Source organism: Penaeus japonicus, unplaced genomic scaffold, assembly GCF_977035675.1.
Source record: "Penaeus japonicus unplaced genomic scaffold, GWHDUDI00000001_assembly GWHDUDI00000011, whole genome shotgun sequence".
NCBI lineage: Eukaryota > Metazoa > Arthropoda > Malacostraca > Decapoda > Penaeidae > Penaeus > Penaeus japonicus.
In genome coordinates this window covers 122745-135244 of record NW_028234413.1, presented here as the reverse complement: position 1 = coordinate 135244, position 12500 = coordinate 122745, and the positions used below count along the sequence as shown (strand labels likewise).

Sequence of the window (12500 nt, the reverse complement as noted above, 5' to 3'; positions counted from 1 at the left end):
ATTCTGTCTTCCATAGATGCAAACAGAAATGACACCTGTTCCTGATATTTTCATTTTAGTGTTTGTAGCTGCCCGACCATGCTTTGTTTTCTCGTTCAGGGATTCCCAGCGTTCCTTACACTCAGACCCTGAAAATAAGTAGATCGCGTGATTAATAGTTTCCTTGTTTTCTTTCTTTCATGCTTTTGGGTATGGGGGACTCCTACAAAACTAAAGCTTTCAGCTATCATCTAGGCCGTTCAACTGTTCGGAACATTGTACTGGAGGTTTGCCAAGCAATAATGCAGAAGCTGATTGCAAATGATTATTGGAATCAGTGGAACTTTCCAAATTGAAAAGGTGCTCTGGATGGCAAATAAGTAATGATTGAAGCACAAGCAAACAGTGGCTCCCTCTTCTAAAACTATATAAAAAAAAACATTTTCAGTTCTTCTAGTTCTTATTAATGCAAACTACCGTTTTATCTAAGTCGATGTGGGATCTTATGGAAAGATCAGTGACGGTGGAATCTCAAGAAATAGAACTCAATGTACCGAAAGATGATGGACTTCCTGGCACAAACGTGACTGCTCCATATGTCATAGTTGCAGGTGATGCTTTCCCTTTGATGAGAATTCTGATGAGACCCTACCCCGGACCACAAACCAAACATAATGGAAACAACAGGGTTTTTTAAATACAGAATATTTCGAGCCTGGAGGCTAGTTGAGTGTAGTTTTGGAATTTTAGTACAAACCTTAAGAATGTATTTAAGGAAACTTAAGGCAACACCTGCTCGTGCTAATGCTCCTATTACAACATGAATACTTTACACTCTAATATACCCTGATGTAACACTGCTAGATACTGCTGACATACCCTCATCAGATACTGTGTGTGCACTACAAGGGACAGGAGGAAATGCTACATGTGTGGCGTTTGGGGTTAGAGATACATTCAAAGATTATTTCGTCTCAGAAAGAATGAGCATAGAGGGTGTCCCACAAATTATGGTCATTAGAGCTAAACACGGTAACTCAAAACAGTCTAAGTCGACAAGAATCTCGTTTTCTCGTTTTTGCTTCGTTTTGCGAAAAAATGAGGGTTTAATATGTGGCTCTTGCATCACGGTGACGGCCCATTTGTACGAACTACACCTACTTACCACTTCGAGAGTTATTAATGAACTGAAAAATCAAATTTAGTTCTAAGAATGAATGGGAATTGCATTTAATGTGTCGACACCACGATTTTTTTTTTATATAATTATGCACATGAGAAAGCTTATAGTGGCAGCCTAGCATAGCAATGGAAAAGTGGGGGGGGGGGGGGTTATCTGTTAGCTAGGTTGCCACGATAAGCTTTTGACAGTACATGCGATTCCCATTCCTTCTTAGAACATTTGTTTGATTTTTCAGTTCATGAATATATCTTGCATTGATAAGTAGGTGTAATTAAAAAACGAGAAAATGTGTAAAGAGTATTTCCAACTTAGAATGTCTTAAATTATCATACACTACTCTAACTACATAAGATCATGCGACACCCTGTATAAACATAAAACATAAATATTCACTACTAAGATACACTGCCGCAGGAAGTCAAAACTATTAAGAAATGTTAGTAAATACCTTATGTTTGTAATCCACTTACCTGCAAACTTCCTCTCAACATCTTATTGCTGTGTTGTCAATATATGGAAGTCAGGTCATACAGCTCAATCAGTTATCTGAAACGACAATGGATGTGTAATTCTATTTAGTTATGCAATATTTTTCATTATACAACATGTACATTAATTATGATGTAAGTAATTATAAAGCTTGTTATCTTTAGTCAAATACCTACCTTTCTCATAATTCCAACACTTTTTCGGGATCCATCTTTTCCTGCCACAGGAAAGAACCATGTGCTGCCTCTGCGAAACTTGAAGTGAGACTGTAATAGAGTGAGACTGGACCGTTGCCCTTGCACAATGGTGGTTCACTCAACTCGCGGTCCACTCTTGTTCCGGTCAAAAGATACATTGAAGGGGTCATGACTGGAGCATGAGCAGACCGTGAGCACCAGTGTGTACGCCTTCATTGAAATGTAAGTAAAATTATAGGACTGGACTGTGAGCGGAGCGAGACCGAACCGGGACTTGAGTGTAACCATACCTATAGTGTGAATTTGGCCTAACTGATACTGCACCCAACCTAGAGATATGAGCTCCTATCAATATTGGCATAATCTTATTCCTATTAGTATGACTTCAGTATTTCCATTTATAATTATAACCATTTGTACTGTTTTTACAATTCTTCTATGGCAAACTTTAAAAAATCCAGCTTTCTCAAAATGAATGTCATTGGATAATTTGATTTCGTTGCTAATAACACATTTGCAGCGGGGCGGATTTTCACTTACTCCCGCTCCTGCTGGGAAGATTTCAAGCGCACGCTTTGTGCCGGGGTGTTTTTCTGCTGTGTGAGGACACGCTGACCCTCGCAGTGTTTTTCACCCACCCTACCCTTATGGTTTGCGTGGTTGCAGCTAAAATGTAAAGGCATGTGTAAAAAGTATTGCTATGTTCAGAGGTATTTTAGTCAAAATATTACAGCACTGTTTCTTTAGTGTTATTTTTCCATATTCTTAGCTTCTATGTGATAATACCAATGGAAAATGGAAGCTCTTCTGGTGAGGTAACAAAAATAGTTTTTTTTTCCCTAAAGAAAAGAAAGGGAATATGAACAACCATCCATACATGTACATACAAGTAATTACATGTACCCAATTCTTATTTCTTGTATGATTGTGTCTAAAATGTGTTATGTGTAAAAAGTATTGCTATGTAACAGAAATGTTTTTTTCTAGTGTCATTTTCTTTATGTGGGGTAACAAAAAGATGCGATATACTTTTTCTTTTTTAAATAGATAAGAATTATAATATAAAACCATATACATACAAGTACGTAAAAAATAAATTATATATATATATACACACAATAAATACACAACTGCTACTTTTCCAACTTTTCTTGCTTCTCCTCCTACTGCTCCTTCTCCACCTCACAATCCTATACGTTCCTTCCCCTTCAACTCTATTGCGTGTGGAAGCGCCTGAAGCACCTCCCTGCACACAGGGCAACTTTACAGGCGATGCACATGATGCGGGTGTCCCTCCGAAGACCCGCACGCCAGCACATGCGACATCTCCTGTAACGTTGATGAGGTGTAAAGTCCGGAAGATGGTCCAGTTCTCTTGCAGTGCGACTTACTGTACCATTGCTGTGCAGCCCCAACAGTGAGTCGACGAGTTCAAGCCTGAAATTGTACTGCGGCATATTACCCCCAAGTAACTTGTGTAAACGGTAGGCATTTACGATGCACATGTCTAGGAGGTTGAAAAAGATCTTCCTGTACCACTTGATGGATCTGCGAGTTGTAGGGTAGTACTGAGGCAGCTGATCACTCAGGTCTACACCATTCATTCCAACATTGTAGTCCATCACTACACGAGGTTTACTACGAGTGACCCCTTGTTGGCGGGTCGGAAGGGTGACCATCTCACTCGTGTGGACCGTCGACAGCATGGTGACAACCCTCTTGTCCATCCAGGACAGACAAAGCATGCCTGTCCTTGTGCTCCGATAGTCCACATCGCCACGGACCTTGACCTCCATGTCCCTGGGCATGAACTTTCGGTTCGGCCGGACAGTTCCCACTGCACTGGTTGATTGGGTCTGAAGGTAGTGAAATAGGGCAGGCGAGGTGTACCAGTTATCAAGGTGCACCTCATACCCTTTTCCCAGCATGTCTGCGGCTTCCATCAAGTCCACGACGACCTTCATACTGACAGGAAAATCGCTGCGATCCTGGCCAATGTAAATCCGGAAAGCGCAGGTGTAACCAGCTTCTGGACCATCGCTGGCACTGAGCTGGTACACCTTCATGCCGTGACTAGCCCGCTTTGAAGGGTTGTACTGCATGGCATGATGGTGCCTCCTGAAAGCCCAAAGACTCTCGTCGACAGTCACCAGCTTGCTAGGGATGAACACCGACGAGAACTGACGAGAAATAGCGTCGATTACCGGCCGAAGCTTCCACAGTTGATCTTCAGCAGCGCGAGGGTCGTTGTTGTCTGAGAAGTGGAAATACCTCGACAGGGAATCGAAGCGGTCTCTCGTCATCGTCTTCGGGAAAAGACAACAACGAACCTTTGGATCTCTGGACCAGAAGTGCCTCTGTCTTGGACGAGGCTGCACATCCATCATGATCCGGAGGCCAAGATAGACGTACATCTCGTCAACAGAGGCATCCTTCCACTCCTTCATGTGAGAGGAAGTGGAGCGTTCCTGTTGGCCTGCAAATCTGAAAAACAAAGATATGTAGGATATGCATCCACAAATGTGCCAAGAAACATTGTATATTCAAATCATGCCATGATGCACAATGTGGTCAACTTACCTGTTGGTTTCATTGGTAATTATTTGCATCAACTCTGGGGTCAGGAAACAGTCGAAGAGTGTCCTCGGGGTAGAGGTTCTCTCCAGGTGATTAAGCTTAATCCCTGGGGAAGCTGCAAACCTATACCTCTGAGGGACATTCTGCTTCCGCTTCCAGACGAACCCCGGAGTACCAGGAGCATTCCGCTGCGAGCACCGCAGGACGACTTGCGACAGTGGAGTATCGGAATCATTTGAACTTTCGCTAGAAATGTAGCCCAATTCATCCCACTCACTGTCGCTATCATCATCACTGCTCGAGCTGCTACCAACGTCATCATCCCAATCGGAATCAGGAAAATAACGATGTAGACCTGAAGAAGAAATATCGGTACTCAGATTTTTTTTATATATACTTATTTTTTTTCAACATTAGAATAGACAAAAATAATATGTACATATAACATAATACTTACAGGACCTTCCTGGGCCAGAAGCTTCGGATGCTAAATGATGAGAACTCCTATGGCCGGCAGAGGGACCAGCTGAAAGGAAGGGACATTCAAATTTTTCACAAACACAACTTTGTAAGTAATCATAAAAACATTAAGCCAATATCACAGAAAAGAAACAAATCTGAGTGAGTTTGTGTGGCCCTGAGATACTCCAGCGTGCATTAAAATCAAACCTGAAACTTAATTAAAAAATTTAAGCTTTAATTTACGATTGTCTAAGAAGTTGCAAATGTAATTTGTGAATTAATTTTGGAAAGTTAATTTTTGTGCACAGCTTGTACTTCAGGCCAGCATGCCAGACCGTGTCAAAGGCTCGCTCGACATGTTCCGTGACAAGAACAGTCTTTAGTCGTCGGTCGTTGTTGTTACTGATGTAATTCGTCATTTGAAGTGCGTAGAGTGATGTGAGCGAAAGACGAATTGTTTTGAAGAGAGAATGTTATGGTCTTCAAGATACCACCTTAGCCGAATGTTTGATTTGTTCTAAAATTTTCCCTAGCGTCTTGAGTAGACTAAAGGTTGTCGCGCACTTGCTCGGATCGGAAACACCGCGGAAGCTTGCGAAGCCTCGGAACGGAAACGACACGACGTTCAGCCCGCGCACCAAACAGATGACATCGGAACGAAAACAGTCTTCAATGTGAAGAAAGGTGTTGCAGGTGTGATTTCATAGTATTCCAGCTAAAATGACGAAGAAGCTCTTGTGTTAGCCCTTGCATTAGCAGCTGCAGAGGAGGAAAATAAAAAAAAAGCCAGTGGATTCATCATATATGTGCTTCTAGAGAACTCGAAGGCGAATATGTTACATTGTTTCCTCATTTCAAAAAAGACAATAAAAAATTATTTCAATATTTTTGTATGAGTTACAAAAGATTTACAGAATTACTATCAGTTTTAGAAGGAGATTTAACCAAGCAAAATACAAAGTATCGAAAATGTATATCTGCAGAGGAACGACTGGCTGTAACTCTCAGGTAAAGTATAATTTGATGTTCACCATAAATTTTACTGAATACATATTTTTAACACTCTAGATATTAATTCATGTGAAATGAATTCATTTTAATGAAATTGTTTATGGAAAAAAAAACTTATCAAATTACACGATTTACTTGGTCATAATAGAAATAGTGAACTTACAAATGTTTTACAAATTTACGAATTCACCTATGTTTGGTTCATTTTCAATAGGGGTAGAACATGACGAAGTGGAAGGATAGTATGGGGAAGGTGTAGAGCCTGTTACATTTCTGTATTCATATTCAGAAACTAAAGCTGAAATACGGGTCTTGATTTCAATTTGCAAAAGGGGTGAAAAGATTCTAACGGTATCCTCTACTCCTTTAAAGTAAGATGTCATATGATCTTGTTTGGATTTTTTATTTTCAAAATAGGTTTTTAAAATTTCATGGCTGGTCCTTTTTTTCTTTGTAGAGGGGGTTGAAATTTCAGTTGGTATATTTTCCGTAGAGGGCGTTGCAAGTTCCTGGCAAGAAAGTTGTTCTTGTCCATGAACTGAAGAGCTTTCTAATTCTAATGGGATTTCATTTGAGGAAGAATCTTCTACAACGCGTGAAGTCGCATCTTCACTCGTTCTTTCGGCTGTGTTTTCCCTTTCCATTACATTTTCTGTCATAGCACCCAAATTGCTTTTTTGAGGCCTTTTCTTGTTGAAATGTGCCTTTAAGAACGATATCTGGTTTTTATACTTCCCTGGAGTAATGTCTACTGCTTTTTGGCCGCTCACTGTCTTCTTCCTATTTAAGGCCTTTCTGTAGCAATCACGAAAGATGTCCATTTCTTCACATCTTTCACTGAAAAGATACGAACATTAAACCAATAATTCATATTGTGACTTTATAGATTTTATTCTGGCTAGGACCAGACGTTTTTATTAAGCTTAGGGAAAAATATCCATGAGATAAAGGGTTAGAAAAAGGAACATTAAAACACTAACAATATTTAAAACTACAGTGCCCGTACTATCAAAAATGATGGTTTTATTCCAATATTTTCAGGACAACGTTACTACTTTGCCTTCACTTATGTTTAACTATTTAAGCCTTTACATAACGAATTGAGGTTTAGGAAATTCCTATATTTCATTAAGGCTCCGGAAATTCCTATCTTTTATCAGAACGTGACATGAAACATACCTATAAATAAAAATGTATATAAAAATATAAATAAATTTAAAAATAAATAAATAAACGCTTGGCTATTATTATATAGTGGGGTTATGATTTCATGAATTACGTAAATCACTAATTCTTCAGTATCTTCCTTTTTCAGATTTCTTGGCCATGCTGGAACTTTCAGAACAATATCAATATCAGCTACAGACTGGGAGAGACAACTGTACGAGAAATTATTTACTCCACTTGTAAAATGATTTGGGAAAGAATAAGTCCAATCGTAATGGCGCCACCTAACGTCTTAAAATGGGAACAAGTATCAGAAGTTTTTGCTAAAAAATGGCATTATCCTAACGAGATAGGGACGATCGATTGGAAACGTGGTGGTTACGAAACCTAATAACAGCGGCTCTCTATATTTTAATTATAAGAAAGAGTTTAGCATTGGGTTGATGGCATTAGTAGACGCAGATTGCAATTTTATTACAGTAGATTTTGAAGCCTATGGAAGAAATAGCGATGGCGCTATATTTAGAGATTCTAATTTAGGTAAAGTCTTTTATCTAATAAGTTGAATATAGCACCCCCTAAAGCGTTACCGAATACAAATATTGTACTTCCGCACGTCGTCGTCGGCGACGAAGCCTTTCCGCTTCATAAGCATATCATGCGACCTTTCCCTGGAGCGGAACTTGCTAATAGTGCAGGAAATAAAATAAATAACTATAGACACTCCAGAGCTAGACGTGTCTCTGAAAATGCCTTTGGCATACTAACGAAAAAGTTTAGAATCTTCAGTCAAAAACTGCAAATGACACCGGAGCACATTGATTTTGTTGCAACAACGTGTTTGCATAACTTTCTGCGAGATGATACAAATTTGTGGCAGCCAGGTGAGTTTGATAAAGAAGAAATACCTGGGGGTTTGAGAGCTCTTTCTGGAGTGGGTGGTAATGCTTGCGTGAAGCTTTCGACATTAGGGATAGCTTTAAGAACTATTCTATTTCACCTGGCAGGATGACATGATCACCAGAGGAAGGCTACATTAGTATGTCAATTGAATAACAGAAATTAATTGTATATAAAAATAAAATTTAAGTAACTGTACCTAGAGTTTTCTTACCTGGTAAATTCAAGTTTTATGTAATTTCTTCCCACGCATTTTCCTTTCTTACGCCATCCTAATAATACTGATGACTTATATCATATAAAATTTTGTATTGACACAAGTAATTAATAAGTTTTTCATCCAAATTAACTGACATAATGACTGTACACGTGTCTACAAGGTAGCATACAAAGCTATTGAACCGTTCTGCGCAGGCGCGGTCTCTCAGACGCATCGGAACTATCAGAAAAATATTCTTTCCAAGATATCCGAGGCGTTTCGATTCCAATCCGAGGCATCGTTTCGTTTCCGATCCGAGCAAGTGCGCGTTATCACGTTCAAATGTATGGTTTAGATTTTTTTCTGATGTTTCGTGTCCGTTCCGACGCGTCGTTTCCGAGCAGGTGCGCGACAAGCTTTAAAAGGATCAGGAAAATAACAGGTCGCGAGAGAAGAGTTGTAAAGATTCGTCAAAGCTTGGATGAGGTTGTCAGGAAGGTGAAGAAGAGCGTCGCGTTCGATCTGTGAGGGGCCTGGAGCCTTTCGAGGAACTCTCATTAATCTTTATTTAACCTCCTCACACGAGAAGGGGGCTAAGAGTTCACAGGTGTCGTCCAGCCTATCCAAACGGACAATTGGCTAGAAAACTTTAGCCCAGTGTTCTTGAAAAACTCGAATGACATCCACTGGATTCGAGATATTTCCGTTATTATGATTGAGGAGGGAGAAGGGAGGGTAATTACTACCTTTAAAGTTGCTTAATTCTTTGCCAAAATTCTCCTGTATTGCGAACTCTGTTTGACTCTACCTTTATTTTTATTATTATTATTATTATTTTTACTAAGTTTACCCAATAATTTCGATGGTCTGTATCAAGTTTATCATTGACGTGTCTTCTGAGCATAGATAAGTCCCATCTAACTTGGTTCAGCCAATTTAAATTTTGTGTGAAACGACTTCTATAACAAGTCAAGAGACGTTTTGTCCTTTCAGATGGCTGAAATGACATGCAAATTTTATGCAAAGATCTGGGGATAGATCTCAGCATAGCTGATGAAATGGAGGCGAAGATGAAGTTCCAATGCCTATCTATTGTTTGGGTATCATTCCCATCAAGATTTAATTGAAAATTTTTATTATTATTATCATTTGTGTGAAAGACTCCCAACCTGCTTGTTCATACGAAAAGATCGTTTTTCTTTGTTAAGTATAGGTGAGGTTGAAATTTTAATTATCACAGATAAGTGGTCCGAACCAACGTTCTGGCCTGGTTGTAGGTGTGTGGTAGGCAAGTGCTGATCTGTTCCTAAAGACGAGATCAGGTGTCCGAGTATGAGGTGAAAAAGTCAGGACCGATGTAGTGGAGTCTTTTTGTTTCAAAGATAGAAAAGAGTTGCCTACCGTGGGGGTTGGTAGAGCAGTGGTGTAGTGACCTGTGTGTGGCGTTGACGTCTCTGGCAAAGAAGACTGGGAGGCTGGTATAATTAAAGATATTATTAAAATCAGCAAGGGGTAAATTCGAATTTGGAGTGACATAGGCAGTGGAAAGGATAATAGGGCCCTGTGGGGTGAATATCTTGACTGCCATGAAGTCAGGGGGAGTGATGAACTGGAGGATGAGGGTGGATTTGATGAGGATACAGGACCCTACGTGCACTCCGTCTCTTGATTGCCTGGATATGTATCCATAATGACGAATTCTATAGCCATTAGTAATGCCTATTGAATTCAGTGAGACGACATCGGGGCGTTCTTCTTTTAGAAAGTCATAAAACAGGTTTCTGATGGAATAAAAAGACCTTAAATTTGCTTGTACGATCATTTGCATGCCACTCAAGGTAGACCCAATTTACCTGGGTTTATCTTGCGTGGCGTCACCTGCATCCTGAAGCGGTCCCGAAACCAAGCCTCGAAGGCCGGATGAGGTCCGGCCTTCGTGCTGCCCTATGGGTCCCCTGGAGGGAGCAGTTGCCCTGCTATCCTCCAGGGGACCCATGGGGCTCATCCACGACCCCGGGAACGACCTCGACGTCAATCACGGAGCAGCTTGCATCGTTATCGAGGATGGTGTCGTCGTGAAGCAGGAGGGGGATCCTTGTCTTTTTTTATGTGCTTGGTTGGTGACGAGATTTGTTTGCGTTTGTGATCAGTGTTTTTAGTAGTGTTTCGTGCTTGTACAGTTTCGTTTGTTTTGCGTTGTGGTGGTTGCAAAACGTGGTGTCGTGGAGTGGAGCTAAGAGGCACTGAGTTATAGTTTGTGGCCTCAGTAGCTTTTGTTTCGGTGGGTGTGGTGTATTCAGGTATGTATAAGTTGTTGTCTTCGAAAAGCTCCTCAGTAATGACATTGCTGGGGAAACCGTATTTCTGTAGCATGAGAGGGACATATAGCTTGTATTTTCGGGTTTGTGTTAGGTGTAAAGGTGTTTGTGGTTTGGGGTTGAAGGGCATTGCGTGTACTAGTCTGAATGGGTTGAGTGGCTGCAGTTGTGGCGTAAGTAGGGGCAGTGTTTTTGTTGTCCTTAATCTGAGTCCGTTTCGCTTTTAATATTTCTTTTCGTTTGGGGAAGGATCCGCTAACTGCTACGTGCGATCCCTCGCAGTTGCAGCATTTGATGCCCTCTTTGCACTAGGCGAAGGAATGGCTTTTGCCAGCGCAACGAGAGCATCTTTGTCGGTGTGGACATGTGTGTTTTTTCGTCCAAGCACGAGCTTGAAGATGGAGTCCAGTTCACCAGAAGGTGCGAAGTGAGTTATCTTAATGCCGAAGAATTCGTATAGGAAAGAATAAGCAGGTGGTTAGTGTCTTATTGCAAGCGGAAAGCCTGCAATGAGAGCACTAGCGTCAACGAGGTGCCATGGTAACACAAAGGGTACCAGAGCAAGGGTCAGGTCGTAAGTGATTGCTGTGGGGTGTCAAGTATCTCTTTAATTTACCACAACAAACCTTGGATCCTAATGGGTCCAATGCCCTTTATTCTAAGAACTTTGAGGAGTTTATATACACCCTATCTACCAATCACATCATACCTATTCCCGGAAATCCCGGGAAACGTGAAAGGAACCAATTAACAAGCGGAAACGTGACGTGACATCACGTGACATCACGGGTAATCGACGAGAAATAAAGTGTTATTCATTTATAAATATATATATATATATTTTTTGCAAATCACATTTGATTTTAGGATAGTCTTTTAACTCAGATCCTCTTAATCAACAAATCAGAAACATCAATGTTACTTATTTTTCTGTGACGTCATTTATATTACGTCATATCACATTTTATAATATTTAGACACCTAAACTGAAGTAACAAAGACAAAGAAATTATGAAAAAAATAATCATACTAAGAACAATCTATCATTCTATTGCTGACGTTCAACCCTTTCTTACCTGAATTAAGAAATCCTAATTTCTTATTTTTTATTCAGAGATATATGGTTCCTAGGACCCCAATGAAACAATTCATGTTACAATTTTTGCATATTGTATTTTCAATACAAAAATACAGTAGTGGGTACTCAGAGTCCCGCCAGGCTTCTAGACACAAAAAAGGAACCATTTTTTTTGACAAAAAAGAAAACATAATAGTTAACTTCTAAGGAAGAATTTTAACAACATAATGCTAGATTTGCACTCTTTAGGAAATACTAGAATATAATATCATGATTACATGGCATTATCACACTTTATAATAATCATTGGCACCTGTTACATATAAAATTGAACACATCGTTGTATTTGATTCTTTTACATGAAAATAATACACTGATTGTAATAATGTACATAATATATATGAGCAAATAAATAAAAGTCTACACTTTCTATTTCATCTATTGTAACTCATTACAAAAATGTAGAATTTAGTTGTGAAATTCAAAAAAACAATTCTTTGTAGCATTACAACATAGATGAATCCCACAATGACTGCATGCTGATATTGGTCGTGACTCTATTCCTTTCTTGGAGCATACCTCACATCTTCCCTTTTTCTGAGTGAATTTTGGCCAATGTACCCCAGTATTGGTAAATCTAACTGACGTTGGTATACTGTACTCAGTTTTCCTCCGCTTGGGCGTTCCTCGAGCTTTACAATCTTTTGTATAAGTCAGAAGTCCTCTGGCAAGCTCTCTACGGAAGTTGAAAACTGAAAGAGATGGATCAGTTTCTTTGTAAACAGCATATGCATTCACAATACTCATATCAAGAAGACCAAAGAAAATTATGTGCCACCATTTCATGCTCTTTCTGTTCGTGCCATACAGTTGCCGAAGCATATCGTGCTTATCTACTCCGCCCATGTTCTCATTATAGTCTTTTACTACTTGTGGGCAT

General features: G+C 39.8%; 1 protein-coding gene across 6 annotated transcripts in view; it reads right to left on the bottom strand.

Moving 5' to 3' along the window:
• Nucleotides 1–12500, bottom strand: part of LOC122257774 (piggyBac transposable element-derived protein 4) — a 43924-nt gene that overhangs the window by 12488 nt on the left and 18936 nt on the right. For 2 of the 6 annotated variants that reach the window (XM_086541479.1, XM_086541480.1), the window contains one exon: nucleotides 11636–12500. This exon is cut by the window's right edge and continues 1267 nt beyond it. The exons of 2 other annotated variants lie outside the window; for them this stretch is intronic. In XM_086541479.1, the coding sequence (XP_086397605.1) occupies nucleotides 12029–12500 (472 nt within the window). In that variant the 3' untranslated portion in view covers nucleotides 11636–12028. Of the gene's footprint in view, nucleotides 1–2877; nucleotides 4333–4428; nucleotides 4781–4882; nucleotides 4952–9565 lie in introns of those variants that run through there. 2 more of the 6 variants (XM_086541477.1, XM_043023269.2) reach the window with 2 other exon arrangements.